The sequence below is a fragment of the Pseudogymnoascus destructans genome, assembly GCF_001641265.1.
Source record: "Pseudogymnoascus destructans isolate 20631-21 unplaced genomic scaffold scaffold_9, whole genome shotgun sequence".
Lineage (NCBI taxonomy): Eukaryota > Fungi > Ascomycota > Leotiomycetes > Thelebolales > Thelebolaceae > Pseudogymnoascus > Pseudogymnoascus destructans.
In genome coordinates this window covers 995,517-1,011,124 of record NW_020167528.1, presented here as the reverse complement: position 1 = coordinate 1,011,124, position 15,608 = coordinate 995,517, and the positions used below count along the sequence as shown (strand labels likewise).

At 47.6% G+C, this 15,608-nt stretch overlaps 4 protein-coding genes across 4 annotated transcripts; 3 read left to right on the top strand and 1 right to left on the bottom strand.

The window, feature by feature from the left end:
* Window positions 1–9: 9 nt before the first annotated feature.
* Window positions 10–3,538, bottom strand: RAT1 (5'-3' exoribonuclease 2). Its single transcript, XM_024468013.1, has 3 exons — window positions 3,015–3,538; window positions 795–2,967; window positions 10–737 (listed from the first exon to the last, which is right to left on the bottom strand). The coding sequence occupies exons 1-3, from the start codon at window positions 3,319–3,321 to the stop codon at window positions 200–202; spliced, it is 3,018 nt and encodes a 1,005-aa protein (XP_024324462.1). The 5' UTR covers window positions 3,322–3,538; the 3' UTR covers window positions 10–199.
* A 195-nt stretch (window positions 3,539–3,733) lies between these two features.
* Window positions 3,734–7,450, top strand: VC83_04379 (uncharacterized protein). The gene is made up of 7 exons (XM_024468012.1): window positions 3,734–3,814; window positions 3,884–5,031; window positions 5,085–6,325; window positions 6,373–6,538; window positions 6,584–6,733; window positions 6,785–6,895; window positions 6,956–7,450. The coding sequence occupies exons 2-7, from the start codon at window positions 4,051–4,053 to the stop codon at window positions 7,049–7,051; spliced, it is 2,745 nt and encodes a 914-aa protein (XP_024324607.1). The 5' UTR covers window positions 3,734–3,814; window positions 3,884–4,050; the 3' UTR covers window positions 7,052–7,450.
* Window positions 7,451–7,733: 283 nt separating this feature from the next.
* On the top strand, window positions 7,734–11,137 carry ILS1 (isoleucine--tRNA ligase; the record flags this gene model as incomplete). The annotated part of the gene is made up of 4 exons (XM_024468011.1): window positions 7,734–7,808; window positions 7,863–8,216; window positions 8,283–9,984; window positions 10,032–11,137. The coding sequence occupies 4 exons, from the start codon at window positions 7,734–7,736 to the stop codon at window positions 11,135–11,137; spliced, it is 3,237 nt and encodes a 1,078-aa protein (XP_024324608.1).
* Window positions 11,138–11,666: 529 nt separating this feature from the next.
* On the top strand, window positions 11,667–15,359 carry VC83_04377 (uncharacterized protein). Its single transcript, XM_024468010.1, has 2 exons — window positions 11,667–12,056; window positions 12,113–15,359. Exons 1-2 carry the CDS (start codon window positions 11,993–11,995, stop codon window positions 15,184–15,186), a joined length of 3,138 nt encoding a protein of 1,045 aa, XP_024324603.1. The 5' UTR covers window positions 11,667–11,992; the 3' UTR covers window positions 15,187–15,359.
* The last annotated feature ends 249 nt before the right edge of the window (window positions 15,360–15,608 follow it).

Here is a 15,608-nt window from a genome sequence, read left to right as displayed (position 1 = left end):
TTAGTAGAACCCTGCAGGAGCTAGACATGGTCTTCAATATGGGGTTATATGACATGATATCTCCAATCATCACCATATACATAACTTTTTTCAAAAAGGCGCAGTTATGGAGTTATATTTGCTTCGGAACAGTGAACCTAGTTTCAAACATCGTATAATTTTTACAGGTGATTCGCTACTCTAACAAGATCGAGATGATTTAATAACGGTAATTATCTCTTGGTCGACCGCCTCCAGCATTGCCATGACTGCCATTTGAACGGTTGTTATCATACTGTGGGTAATTCGGCGCCGCTGAATAGTGTGAGCCGTACTGGGCGTTTGGTGGACTTTCTTGCGGCGCGCGACCTGGAGGGTATGGAACTTGCATCCCAGGTGGAGGTGGAGGCGGGTTACGGGCGAAGCCACCTACACCAGGTGGAGGCGGTTGCCAGCCTTGCGGTGGGGCGGAGTACTGGTTGTAAGCGGGCTGGTTACCATAGGCCTGTCGCGATGAAGATTGCTGCCTAGGATATGGGTTCGACGATTGATTCCCGTAGTTCTGAGACCCTCCCCCACGGCCCCTGCCGCCATATTGACCCCGTTGGGAATAACCACCGGGATTTCGCCCTGCGTTTGCCGCACGGCCCTTCGTAGCTTGGATGTCATCTTGGTTGAGGGCGGGGGTCGGAAACTTTACGCCTCGTAACAGCATTGACTTGTGGACATGTGTTGATCGTGGCATATCATAATGGACGCTGATAATCATGTTAGACACCGTCTTTGGGTAGTGGGGAGGATATGATACAACTTACCTGATTGACCGGTCTTCATCGAGACTTGGCATGCTATCTCCATCCAGCGGATATGTCAGCGAACCATGGGGAAGGTAGACATCATTCTTCTCGACCTTTCCAGCCAGGCCGTCACTAATGCGAGGGTTCAGTTGATACTGAGGAGAGCCCTGCTTCTTGGAGTAGAAATGGGTAGCAATGTCATCGTAGAGGCTTTGATGGGCCTCAGACACAAGCAACACATCATTCCCTACCGTATTTCGAGCTGCGACTTCCGGTGGTAGTAAGGGATACCTCTGCTCCATCGCGGCCAGAAGCCTCTTCGCATCTATGAAAGGCAATAGAGCAACGCCTTGCCAGGCGAATTTCTTCCCGTTAAGGTCAATCGGAAAATCCGGAGGATAAAATTCGATTATTTCACTGTCTTCGTTTGTCATCAAGTCATGGAAGACATCCGGTATAGTATGTCGGGACGCTGCAGGCATGACACCCATCAGTTGCTCAAATGGTTTGAAGATTCGGCCTTTTTCAAAGCCGATCTTCATATCAGCCAATCCAACGAAATCTGCCGCGAATGGTGCGTAGTGATATGGATAATACCACTCCCAGGATGGGCAACCCTGAAAATAATATAATAATACCCACGCCAAACCTTCGACGTAAGCTTTTGCAACTTTGTGGCGAAATTCTGTGTCTCTCGGATCAACTTTGAACTTCTGTTCATAGTAACGGTCGGCATAGCCATCTTCCCACAAACGAACATTGTCGACTGCAGCCTCATCAACGGGGGCACTTGGAGTAACCGGCTCCGACGTGTCTGTCACAGGCGTGTTTGACCCGTCATCTTCGATCAGGCCGGCCTTTCTCTTCCCTAGAGCTGAGATGGGCGACCCCGATAAAATGTTATTCTCGAAAGAGGCTGCAACAGTCTCAACAACTGGTGAGGTCGAAGTAGTATCATCCACTGGTCCCTTTACCCCAGTTAACTGGCTCTTCAGAGCGGCCGCTGCACTCTTATTAGCTACGTTCGCCTTGTCTATCGCTCCGCGATTGATGACCATTTCGTGCGTGATGGAACGAGCCTCCTTGGAAATGCTGGAGGTAACATTTCCGGGAACTATAAGCGGGAAATCGATCGGAGCATTCGAGGGTCTACCATTGAATCTTCCTTTGTTTGGAGTATCATTTCTGCCACCACGCCCATTGTTTTCCTCCTGAAGTTTTCGTCGCTTAGCATTGGCATCTCGACGCTCTTCTGTCTGGCGTCTGCGGCGAAAGATTGCGTCCTCCTGTTTAGCTAGCCCATCCAGAATGAATTGTGCCCGCTCCAGGTCAACATGGCCATCCTTTGTCACGTAGCCTCCCATGTGAGGGATATTGTCACGCCAAATGGCCATTAGGGTATCGATACCGTTCTCACGAATTTCGAGACTTGGCAGGTGAGGCAAGAAGTCGTTTCCAACGAAAAAGCACATGAATACCCAGTCATCGATGGCCCTCTCCAAGTCAAATCGAAAGGGTTGGTTAGGGACGTAAAGTTCAGCTTCAAGATACTCTCGTAGTACTGATACATGTAGCCAAATAAAAGGCTTCAATGGTTGAACTGAGTCTTTCTCGTCAAACTCGCCGTCCTTTTCCTTTGCCTGGCCCCGACATTCCCTTGCTTCGTGTCCTTTCTGGTTGCACAATCTACAGGTTCGACCCTTAGAGTCCTGGAAAAATACATCTTCGCGCAGGACACGAAAGTGTGGCTCATGCGTAGCCAATCCCAACATAATAAGATCGGCATCCAAACCGTATATTACGTGTCTTGTATTCGGATCGTGGTCCGGGGAAGACCTTTGGGATCGTATGAACTGCATAATCTTGTGCTCTCCTTCCCCAGGTACGGTAGCATCTGATAGGATAACCTTAACCTTTGCCCACGCAGGGTCTGTATTAAGTTTATAGGCCGTCCAATAACGTAGACTTGCCGCAAGAATATCCATGAATGGCGTTCCTGGCGTGATGGCGTTAGAATCCCAAGTTTTTGTGACCATCGCCTCAGACGTGGATTCTTCGACTTGGCCTCCTGCTTGGGACCTCAGCATTTTCAGTAGTTCCGCCTTGTCCTCATCCTTCTCTTTGGCTTCTTGTGCGGATCGGAAACGTCTCGAACGTTGTTGGTTCATCTTTGCTCGTGGGGCAACGCCATCTACGGCCTGTTAGCAACCTATGGAGTTGTTGTGGCAAGCAACATACCAACGGCTATCATTAGTAGCTTTCGAGGTCGAACCATGTTGAACACTCGTTCGGTGTACTTGAAAATCTCAAGCATCATCTCCTCCTCGTTGGCTGGAGGAGGCCGATCCTCAGGATGCGAGCATGGATGAACGATTCCATTCATGTCAAGATAGAGGTTGTCGAACTCTTCTCCATTTGGATTCGGCTGAGTAGCATCAACTGGTATCGCGACGTTGTCGACATCTTTTCGGTGATCCTCAATGACAGGAGATAGAATCTTGGGATATTTTGTGGAAAGCCACTTGAAAGCTGCTGGGATACCCATTTCCCCGAAAGTTCACGGCTGCTGATGAAGTGGCAGAACTAGAGTTCTGTTGCGACTCCGAAGTCCTTGATATTTTTATCCGTCAACGAGTCGCGTCAAACAATGCGACAAGTCTGGGCCGCTTCTCGATAAGAAACGATATCAACACGTGACCGATATTGAGTGCCTCATGAATAACGATTTGCAAACTACAAACCACAGGCGGGAGATATATGAGTTTATTGCTTAGTAAATATTAGACTATTATTATTTGGCACATGCTATAAGCGTACATAAGTTAATACTGATGTTTGCTTATTGCAGCATCTACCATTTTGGAACCTTACTCTATACAGCCACACTACCAAGGTACGCGAATGCAGGACAGGCACCGCCAATTTTGGGTGTGTGGCTACAGCTCATTACGACAGCTCATTAAGTTTGGATTCCTACCGTAACGTACCGCCAACAAAAATCACATTGGATTAACCTGTTAGTCTCTGGAGGTCTTTTTGTATGGAGTCTAAGTTTCATTCCAATTCGTTTCTCGAATGTAGGCAACAAGAGACTAACAGATCTACAGTTTCTATTGTAGTTTTCAGGTCATTCGACAGCTATCTTCGTGGCCACCCTGGTGTCTTTACACCGCCTACGAGTCGCTATTACTGATCTTGCCTGCATCGAGATGCCATACGAAATATAACATTGAACTGAACCCAATGGCCCTTTCGAAGAAGTTATAAAGAAGAAATGTTCGGAATCGCGCAAGGCCCCACGAAACAGACAGCCACTGATGCTATCAATGTCTTCAGCGGCCGACTTCAGAGTGCGACGCTTCTTGAAGATAGGCGCAATGCTATACTTGGCTTGAGGAGCTTTGCACGTCAATTTCCTGCGTCGGTTGCCTCAGGGGCGCTCCGAGGCCTCATTGGAAGCTTGGGCAAAGATGTTGACGATGTGGACACCGTAAAGGTTGTGCTTGAAACACTTATAATGCTTTTCAACCCCGATGAAAGCAGTCCAGAGGCCTCGGAAGAAATCTCGTTGTGGCTGGCAGACGAGTTTACTCAACGTCAAGATAACATTACCATATTGCTAGATCTGCTGGAAACCAGTGATTTCTACTCCAGACTGTATTCCCTGCAGCTGCTTGGAGAAATCCTGTCGGCCAGGTCAGAGCGTACGGAGGAATGTATATTTACGGCTCCCCTTGGAATTTCGCGATTAGTGGCTATACTAGACGACAGGCGTGAGGTAATCAGAAATGAAGGCTTGACCCTACTCACATACCTTACTCCTCATTCAACAGAACTGCAAAAGTTGGTCGCTTTTGAAAATGCTTTTGACAGGATTTTCACCATTATAAAGCTGGGAGGCGCATTATCCCGTGGAGACAGGGTCGTTGAAGACTGCTTGATCCTTCTCGCCAATCTACTTCGTATGAACCTTTCGAACCAGTCTTTTTTCCGAGAAACTGGATGTACCCCTAAACTAGGGCAGCTTCTCAGTGATGCTTTGCATACCGAGGAGCAGGAGGAGGCAGTGGCCGAATGGGCTCAAGCGCAACGCAATCGCAACATCTACGCTTTACTTGCCGTTCTTAGATTGTTCCTTGTGAGAGGGGCTACGGGTACTCCAGCTAACCAAGCCTCCTTCTGGCAGCATGGTGTTCTTAAAAGCGTTTTGCAATTAGCATTCGATCGCTCAACCGAAATGCGGATAAAGTCCGAGGTTGGTTGTTCCGGATCCTATCCAAGTGTGACGACGAACTAATTCTCTACTAGGCCCTCATAACTTGTGGCGATATCATTCGCGGAAACTCTAATCTCCAAGAAGCCTTTGCTCAATTACAGGTGTCAGCGGTGGTTGATGCCCCAGTCTCTAATGGCGATGCAAACCCCAAACAAGATCGCGGCCCGAAGGTCTATGTGATAGATGGACTGCTCGACCTTACGCTCAGTATTCCATCCCTGCAAGCCTTTGATGCCAGGCTAGCAGCTTGTGAGTGTATCAAAGCGTATATCTATAACCACCCCGCTATAAGACAACACTTCTTCCGCCGGGCTATTGAGGGGCACTCGTCAGGGGCGGACGAAACAGCAAACGTCCTGACCACATTGCTCAGGCCAACTAGCCGAGATACACCTATCGATCCCTATAGATACTGGTTTGCTGCGGTCATCGTGTACCACCTCATTCGCGAAGATGGTGATGCAAAGGCCATAGCTATGGGCATTGCTGAGGGGGACACCTCTTCTGGCGAGGAAGAAATTACATGCATACAGACTATTACTGCAAATCTAATAAACGGTTTACAAAAAGGCGATGACGAACGAGTTCTTGTGGGCTATCTAATGCTTCTCTGCGGCTGGCTATTCGAAGACCCTGATGCCGTGAACGACTTTCTTGGGGAGGGAAGCAACGTGCAGAGTCTGGTTCGTGTTCTTGGGCGAGGGGAAAGGAATATGGTGATTGTCCAAGGCCTGTGCGCGTTGCTCCTCGGCATAGTGTATGAATTTTCGACAAAAGACTCGCCATTGTCTCGCCCTACATTACACAAGCTTTTGGTATCCCAGCTTGGAAGGGACCAGTATATTGATCGCCTGCACAAGCTCCGGAGACACCCATTGCTCCATGATTTTGAAGTTCTACCACAAAAACTTGGATCAACAAGCGCAGGCACACTGCCTGATGTGTACTTCGACAGCGTTTTTGTAGACTTTGTGAAAGACAACTTCAGCAGAATACAGCGAGCTATAGATCGTGATCCTGGGCTAGAGATACCGGTCATCTCAAATGGCATACAAAAAGGGATCTCCAGAGAAATGGTGGACTCACTTCGTTCACAGCTGGAAAAAAAGGAGCAGACTCTTCAGAAAGTGCAGTCGACTTTACTGTCAATAGAAAGGCAGTTGGATCAAGAATGGGCGGACAACAGAAAAGCAAAAGAAACAGCGACACAGGACACCGCAAAGTTACAAAACATGAATGAGACGCTGCAGTATCATCATAATCAAGGGATAAAGTATGGCACTGCTTCTCCATGTTTAGTACATTTACTAATTGAACCAGTAAACTAAGGACTGAACTACAACATATCGAGGAAACTTCTGTGAAGAAGTTGCATCTAGCACAACGTGCTGCTGAAGACAGTTCGGAGCGGGTGAAAAAAAGGACAGATGCCGAGATTGCAGATCTGAAGCAAAGCATAACCTCCTTACAATCCAAATTAGAAAAGGTAAGCAGAATTAGCCTTTGAAGATTATCTGCTGACGCCCAATAGGCTAGCAAGGACCATCTTCAAGATCTCCAGACTGCACATGATGAGTATTCATCACAGCTTGAGGAACAGGTACTTCGTGTGCAACGAGCGGAAGATAAAACAAGGGATTTGGAAAGCAGCGAAAAAGCGGCCCATGAGCGGACCTTAAAGGTAAGCCAGACTGTGCAGTTCAAGAAGCTGATATGCTAACGGTTTGCCTAGGCTGAGTCATTGGCAGTCGAAAACGAACTGCAGAAAGCAGCGGTCCAGGCTGAGCTGGATGATCTGCTTATGGTATTCGGGGACACAGAAGATAAACTTTCGCGCTACAAGGTACTGTGGCCCCCTATTCACTCAGATTTATATTGAGACCAAAAGTTAACATCCATCCAGGAGCAACTTCGAGAGCTTGGCGAAGACGTTTCAGACGGGGAAAATGATGATGAGGGCGACGATGACAAGGATGAACAGCTTCAGCAACCTGAATAGACCGCCAATTAAGGCGGAGCTGATAGAGGTTGGTTGGGGAGCATTGTCCTTTGTCATATCCGATGTACATATAGTGCGATTCTGAAGAAAATCAGTTGGTGTGGTCGTGCAAGAACAAATAAGAGGTCTCAGATGAGTTGGTTGCACCATCATGATTTGAAACGGGTCAAAATATGTAAAGGGATGTGGCGAGGGGGATAGGACGATTTGAGGATTAGTCAGCCATCAGAACTTCGAAATTGTTGCTGTTCGCCATTTCGCCCTAAAGGCGGGGTGGGGTAGATAAGGAACCCCCACACGATAAACCCAAAGAACTGGCCACAAATTCAGCAGCGCAGGATCATGTCAAGTATAATAGTTGTATAGACGCTGGATGTAATTGAAATAGTAGTTAGCAGTGCTAGCCTAATGTTTCGTTAGCAGCTTAAATTATAAAAATGCGCCGCGTTGTGTTTGTTTTGGGGAGATGTTAGCCCAGTGAGTCAAATTACGAGTCGAAAAATCTGCCACCTAAAACTTGTACTCACGTTCACTCAATCACATAGGCCACTGACCTTGATTCTGCCCCTCAACTACTAAGTGGTGCGCAGCTACTTTCTGCACCATCAAGGCCGTTTTCTCTCCCGAACACAACTAGCACACATTACAGCTGAAGGTGTCCTTTCTATCAAAGGCGCTTAACATGTCTATCGACTTCCCGAAGGAGGAGGAGGCTGTGTTACAGCGCTGGAAAGAGATCCAGGCATTCGAAAGACAGGTGAGCAAACAGGAACGAACACTTGGTATGTAGGGCCATGTTGACAAATTAAAGGTTGAGCTGTCCAAGGGGCGCAAGCCGTACACTTTCTATGATGGGCCTCCCTTTGCGACGGGGTTGCCGCATTATGGACATCTATTGGCCTCAACGATCAAGGACATAATCCCCAGATATTGGTCCATGAAAGGTTACCATGTAGAGAGACGTTTTGGATGGGACACTCATGGCCTGCCAATTGAGCACGAAATCGACAAGAAGCTTGGAATATCCGGTAGAGAAGCAGTGATGAAGCTGGGACTGGACAAATACAATGCCGAATGCAGAGCTATCGTCATGAGGTATTCAGCGGAATGGCGCACAACAATTGACCGACTGGGGCGATGGATCGATTTTGATAATGATTATAAGGTACGGGATATATTTAATTATGCGTTGCTCGGGGACTGCGTTGCTTGGGGACTAACTGTGCTTCAGACAATGGACCCGACTTTCATGGAATCTGTCTGGTGGGTTTTCAAGCAAATATTTGATAAAGACGCCGTATATCAAGGATACCGCGTTATGCCCTATTCAACTGTCCTCACGACGGCACTCAGCAACTTTGAGGCGAATCAGAATTACCAAGACATTCAGGACCCCGCCGTTGTCGTCTCGTTCCCACTGCTCGACGACCCGGAGACCTCCCTGTTAGCTTGGACCACTACTCCATGGACTCTTCCATCACACACTGGACTCTGTGCCCACCCAGATTTTGAATATATCAAAATTTGGGACGAACTGTCTGGGAAGAATTACATACTACTGGAGAAGCTCCTGAGCACTCTTTACAGAGACCCAAAGAAAGCAAAATTCAAGATCATCGAAAAGGTCAAGGGTAGTGACATGCTGGGGTGGAAATACCAACCGCTGTTTGATTATTTCTACGAGGAATTTAAGGACTACGGATTCCGTGTCTTCAACGCGACATATGTTACTGATGATAGTGGTGTTGGCATTGTCCATCAAGCACCCGCTTTTGGTGAGGAGGATTACAACCTTGCTCTCGAATTTGGAGTTATTGACAAATTCCGTGGCCCACCAAATCCCATTGATGAAACTGGGCACTTCACATCAAGAGTTCGAGATTTTGAAGGGCAGCATGTAAAAGCTGCTGATAAAGCTATCATAAAGTACCTCAAAGGCACTGGACGCTTGATTGTCGAGTCTCAGATCAAGCATAGCTACCCTATGTGCCCACGATCTGATAGCCCTCTTATCTACCGCGCCGTGCCATCTTGGTTTGTCAAAATTCCCGAGATTGTGCCCCAGATGCTCGAAAACATCCAAGACTCTCACTGGGTGCCATCCTTCGTGAAAGAGAAGCGCTTTGCAAGTTGGATCGCAAATGCTCGAGACTGGAATGTTTCTAGGAACCGTTACTGGGGAACGCCAATCCCGCTTTGGGTCAGTGACGATCTGGAGGAACGAGTTTGTATTGGAAGCATTGCAGAGCTCAAAGAGCTTAGCGGATATGAAGGCGAGATAACCGATTTACACCGAGACAAAATTGACCACATTACCATTCCTAGTAAAATGGGCAAAGGAACTCTACACCGTATCGAGGAAGTTTTCGACTGTTGGTTTGAGTCTGGAAGCATGCCATATGCTAGCCAGCATTACCCCTTTGAAAACCAGGACAAATTCAAGGCATCATTTCCAGGAGATTTCATTGCGGAGGGGCTGGATCAGACCCGTGGATGGTTCTATACCCTTCTTGTGATTGGCACACACCTCTTTGGAAAATCGCCTTTCCAGAACTGCGTTGTGAATGGTATAGTTCTGGCGGAAGATGGGAAGAAGATGTCCAAGAGGCTCAAAAACTACCCTGACCCAACCATTGTTATGTCCAAATATGGTTCAGACGCACTGCGTTTATATCTGATCAACTCTCCAGTTGTACGAGCCGAGCCCCTCCGCTTCAAAGAGGCTGGTGTGAAGGAGGTGGTTGCAAGGGTTTTACTGCCCCTTTGGAATAGCTACAAGTTTTTTGAAGGGCAAGTTGCTTTGCTAAAGAAGGTAGAGGGCGTTGATTTCATCTTCGACCCAGCCTCTGAGTCGACGAACACGAATGTAATGGATCAGTGGATCTTAGCGAGCTGCCAAAGTTTACTTAAATTTGTCAACGAAGAAATGGCTGGTAGGTTAAATATCTCTTCATGGTGTACTTTACTAACAATTCAAAAGCTTATCGCCTGTACACGGTCGTTCCACGCCTTCTTGACCTAATTGACACCACGACAAATTGGTACATTCGATTCAACAGAAAGCGTCTAAAGGGCGAATTTGGGCTTGACGACACCATGCACGCCTTGAACTCGTTATTCGAAGTCCTCTTCACTCTCACTAAAGGCCTTGCCCCTTTCACACCCTTCATAACAGATAACATATACGGCCGCCTCCTTCCCCACATCCCCAAGGAGCTGCGTGGAGAGGACGACCGTAGCGTGCACTTCCTCCCCTTTCCAGACGTTCGAAACGAACTTTTCAATGAAGAAGTTGAGCGTCGCGTCGGACGCATGCAGCGAGTGATCGAACTGGCTCGTGTTTCACGGGAAAGGCGTGGCGTGGGCCTGAAAACGCCGCTAAAAACACTTGTTGTCATACATCCGGATCCAGTGTATCTGGAAGATATCCGCTCACTCGAAGGATACATCACTGAAGAACTCAATATCATCAGCCTTGTATTGTCATCAGACGAGGAGAAGTATAATGTGCAGTACAGTGTCTCGGCAGATTGGCCTGTTTTGGGCAAGAAGTTGAAAAAGGACGTGCAAAGGGTTAAAAAGGCACTTCCGGGCCTGACGAGTGCTGAGGTCCACCGGTTCGTCCTAACGAAGACGATTACGGTTGATGGAATCGTGCTAGGGGATGGAGATTTGCATGTCAGGCGTAGCCTGAAGGAAGATGACTCGTCGAAAAATCTGGAGACAAACACAGACGAGGACGTCCTGGTTATCCTGGATGCTGCATTGTACCCAGAACTTGCAGAAGAAGGATTATCACGAGAGATCATCAACCGAGTGCAGAGGTTGCGAAAGAAGGCGGGCCTCCAGCCTACAGATGATGTCAAAATGGAGTACAATGTCATCGCTGACCCAGATAATCTTGGACTCGCCAAAATATTCCGAACCCAGGCGAAATCGATCGAAAAGTCCCTTCGTAGGCCAGTCGACCAACACGTTGTGACGGAAGTCGACGGTGTGGCCACTTCTAACATGGAGCAGCTTATTATGGAAGAGAAGCAAGAGATCCAGAAGGCAACTTTCATGCTTAGGTTGGTAAAACTTTGAGATTTTCAACAATTGTTGGTACAGAAGGGATCGTATTCAGTATGGTAGAACTATGAAGAGACGCTCTCTTTAATAGGTAGCTTGCCTTCAATACACCGCCCTTGGGGTAGTATTGTTAAATTTCCATGGCTGCAATGCGAAATCACTCTTGCCTCGTAAATATTTTACGGCTTCCTTGAGGCTGCCTACTTGCCGTCAATACCCAATGCTAAAACTGACATACCAAGTGGAAATACTGACAATATAACAACTTTTTAAACGTAAAAATTCGGTCAAGCACTTGTCCTTATGAACATGATTATAATCCTCTACTATGCATTTTCCATAAACAGATGCCTGCAAATCATGTCGTTAACAGAGTATCACGTGCCGTGAAGGAGTGGACAAACTTGGCCTGAGCACTGAGCAATTGCTTTCGCGAAAGTCTCGATAGGTCTCGACCTGCCTGGCATTGCGGGATTGAGAGTAGATATATATTTTGTGCGCGTTCGGAAGTGTTGAACCCAAGAGGGGAATTTCAGAATTCTGTTGTAGTTGATTTGTGACGGGGTAGCTTTGTCGATTCTAACCACACACCCTATATCACGTGCACTTATTTGGCGCGCTTTCTGGTAATTGACTTGAAGCGCGGTCGCGTTCACCATCCCACGCCAAAACAATGAGTTCCGCGACGACATCTACAAAAAGCACCATTAGGCTCCGACTGGACAAGCAGAGGCTCTAATATCCTGCCATGCAATCCCCAAACTGCGTGAAGCGACTGACCTCTGTTGTGTTTAATTCATGCATTATGTGGCGTAATTGGAATCAGCTTCCGGAACTGTACTGATTTATTGTCGCTGGACGCTCTGGCTGATGTCATCCAAAACAAGCCACAGCAAACTTCCAAAGAAGCCAGAGCTGTACTATACGAACGAAGGTATTTACGCCGGGTTCTTTATCTTAAAAGGAGCTAATTCATTTTTGCGACTGTAGATGTTGCCATCCTGTATGACATCGTCTTACACGCCGAAGAGCTTCTTGGGAGCCTTCCAGAATCGGAAAGGATCCCGACGAACGCGCTATTCCAGGCATACTATGCGATACTCCCAACTATCGGCGTCAATGCCGATCATGACAATCGATATGCGCGTGTTATCTTCAAGGTTGGAGGAAGGCGTGGCGAGGGATCTCTGTATCATAAATTTGAACATGTGCTTTCGGAGATGGGCATCGAAATCCAGTTCGACCAAATCGAGGAGGAAGGTCGCCACACGCTCCATGGCCTTTCTGAAGACTCCACTTTTGACATGTTGCCAAAAATCGACTTCAACCTTGTTGACAGACCTGATGGCCGGCTCCCAAAGAGACGGAATTCCGAAACATCCATATGGACCGTTGGGAGCGGAAAGGACGATGTTGTCTTGCGGAGGCTACGATCCAATTCCCTCCAATCATTGCCCCACCCGGGATTCATTGACAACAACTCCCTCGAGAGCATTTGGCCGCCTACGACATTCCCGGCTACCACCCTGCCCGATCCCCATAAACCCTTCGGGCGAGATGATAACGCTCACAGAATTGGATCCTGGTTAACTACAGAAGTAAACACTAATGGCCTAACTATAGCTTCCCAACGCACCAATTCTGATCAGAGTTCGCAAGAAAGGATTATATCACATAGAAACACGGGGAATGAGGACGATACTGGTAGCATACCCTTCGATACGGATGAACAACAACCACTCCCGCCAATCGGCCACAATGTGGACCATCCGCAAGAAACGCATGCATTTCCTATTCCTGTGGCTGCTTCCAAAATCCACACCGGTGCAGTCATACAGAATAGAAGAGCGTTCTTTCTTCATAATCGGAACCGCTGTTTGCTTCTCGACAAACTGGCATGCTGGCGACAAAAGGCTACGCAAGTCCTTGCAGGAAATAGCAACCTTGAAGCCCTGGCTAGGAGCAGAGATAGATACGTTCTCCTGAAACAAGGACTTGAAACTTGGGTTACTGCTCTCCGTGAGGGACGTCGAGTCCTCGAGACTGAGCACTTCTTCTTTCACCTTGAACGCCGTGCCAAGCGGGCCCGAGATATCTTTTTGCTTGCAAAAAGCTTTACCCATTGGGCTACGACCGCATCCGACGAAATTCAGCGGACGTCAGTGGCCCGAAGGCACATCTTAAGAACCCGACTCTTTAAGGCTTGGCGGGAAATCACAGCAGTCAATGAACTTAAAGTTCGCCGCCACATCCAAAAGAAATTTTTCAATTCGTGGCGAAGACGCCAAGAGGTTATATCGTCCATTTCTGACTATTCCATTGCGGTGTTTCAAGGGAACGTTGCAAAACGTGTCTATTGGCTCTGGTTCTGGTCCTTCTGTGAGAAAAAAGCCCCTACGTTGTGGGCGGATAGGGCAAAAAGGAGGCGGATGGTTTCATGGACTACCAAATTAAAGACAATAAGAGAAATGAGCACAGTTGGCCAGTATTACCGCCAGGAGAAATCAAAGAGATTGGCATGGGGTATATGGGCCAAGAGGACGCGGGACTTCACCAACATGAATGATGCAAGCTTGCTAATGCAGAAAAGGTCTTCCTGCGTTAATGCTCTTAGATATTTGCGTAGCGCCAATACGCTACTTCCTTCTTCGAGACATGTAAAATCGAGGGTCAAATATGGGCTTTTTGTCAAATTCTTCAATATATGGCGTTTACGGACTGCGCAAGAAAGACAAGCCCGCGATCTTGACCGCCACAAGATAAAAAGGGAGGCCTGGACTGCCTGGAACGACAAAATAAGATGCCAGTGCTTGCAGCTACGCATTGGCGATAGGAACCTCCTCCAAGCCCTCTATAAATGGGTTCTGGCGGAACGCCTAATCCTTGCACGCCGCCTTTCAAACCAAAAAATGATCGGGGCCACTTTTGAGCGTATGCTACAGACCTCTAGGATATCGATTGGCACAGTGTCTGCTAGTATCCTTACCGCACTACAATTTCGGGAGCAGAATGACAAACGGTCTATTCTACGCAGATGGAGTTCGAATCTAAAGGTCCATAGGAGCCTTCAGCAACTCGCTATCCAGCGCAATACTTATCCGATTCAAACTGCCATGCTGAAGACATGGTCGCGGAACATGAACGAGCTGCGGCAGTTGCACGAATGGGCTATTGATGCTAACTTTTACTTTGCTGCAACTAAGGCTCTTAAAATTTGGCGGGATGCGACAGAGGCATCCCGAAGAGAGAAACGGCGAACTGCGTATGCAAGTGTGCGTCGCCAAAGCAAACTGAAGCTTGCTTCAAGGGTGCTTTATACCTGGAGGTGCCGGTCTAAGTCAGTGACCAATATGGAGAACCTTGCATCCGAATTCCATGACAGCAGGATAAATAACCATCTTGTCAATACATTGGCTCGCTGGCAAGCTCGGAAACTAGAGGTATCGCGGTTAGAGTCTATCCGGTTGCCAACCATTCTCAGGGTCAGATTTATTCAGTGGAAATCGTCCTCCAAAGAATATTACCATTTGGACGTTGTTGCTAGCGGATTCAACGAGGACCACCTATACATGGCTTCTATGAAGAAGTGGGGCCGTCTTGCCTTGCAGTTTAGGGCCCATCAACACCTCGTATCTGAGCTTCATGACAAGCACGTCAGAAGAGCAGTTCGCAAAATGGTCTTGCACTGGCGACAGCAACTGCTTGACTATGAAGGCTCGGGATCTGCTAGCGTACCTGGAACAAAGCCTGTAACAAGCCTTAAAAGATCCGAAGCCTATTCTGATACGGGAGAAGATGTTGGTCCTGGGTACGTAACTCAGAGGAGTGGAGGCTTTCTCAACTCAGCACCCGTACGAGGCTATCTCAAAACGCCCTCCAAGAGAACATTCATGAGTAGGACGGCAAACCAGCCATCCACCACGCCAATAGGGCCAATCTCGACCCCCTATGAAAGGCAATTCCGTGCGGAACTCTCTGGTCGTTTGTTCCAATCCTATTCTCGGATTTCAAACGACAATCCACCAAATATTAACGAAGGATTCGAAGATTTAACAGATAGGTAATAAATATGGCCGAGGAATGATACTTAATACATCAATCAGACTTTGATTAACAGGCGTGGACTTTAAACCTAAACCAGGAGCCCATTCATAAGTTACCATGTACTAAAGACATTGTCATGACCTTTTCAGAGATCATGATCGAAGCGAGCTGTTATGAATAAATCATTTATCAGAAACCCCTCGTGTCCTCAATGTCAGTCTAATATGCCAAACCGTGCTTTTAAAAATAGACAATCGGTCAACTGGCGCAGAAGCCTCCTGTATGTGTCACGTGATTATGAAGCTAACCTCGTCACTCATCGGATTGACACCCTTGTCTTATCTGTTGTTTTATGATCAGTCGCGATCGAGAAGTATAATGCTGGGCCCTTCTCAGGTTCTCCTTTTCCAGATACTGTAACAAACTGCGGTCGACATCAAGC

Coding starts and splice junctions, on each gene's coding strand:
- RAT1 (XM_024468013.1), bottom strand. CDS start 3,321: ATGGGTATCCCAGCAGCTTTCAAGTGGCTTTCCACAAAATATCCCAAG. Junction 2,968..3,014: donor GCTACTAATGATAGCCGTTG/GTATGTTGCTTG, acceptor AACAGGCCGTAG/ATGGCGTTGCCCCACGAGCA. Junction 738..794: donor GATGAAGACCGGTCAATCAG/GTAAGTTGTATC, acceptor CATGATTATCAG/CGTCCATTATGATATGCCAC.
- VC83_04377 (XM_024468010.1), top strand. CDS start 11,993: ATGTCATCCAAAACAAGCCACAGCAAACTTCCAAAGAAGCCAGAGCTG. Junction 12,057..12,112: donor GCTGTACTATACGAACGAAG/GTATTTACGCCG, acceptor TTGCGACTGTAG/ATGTTGCCATCCTGTATGAC.
- VC83_04379 (XM_024468012.1), top strand. CDS start 4,051: ATGTTCGGAATCGCGCAAGGCCCCACGAAACAGACAGCCACTGATGCT. Junction 6,539..6,583: donor TACAATCCAAATTAGAAAAG/GTAAGCAGAATT, acceptor GACGCCCAATAG/GCTAGCAAGGACCATCTTCA. Junction 6,896..6,955: donor ATAAACTTTCGCGCTACAAG/GTACTGTGGCCC, acceptor ACATCCATCCAG/GAGCAACTTCGAGAGCTTGG.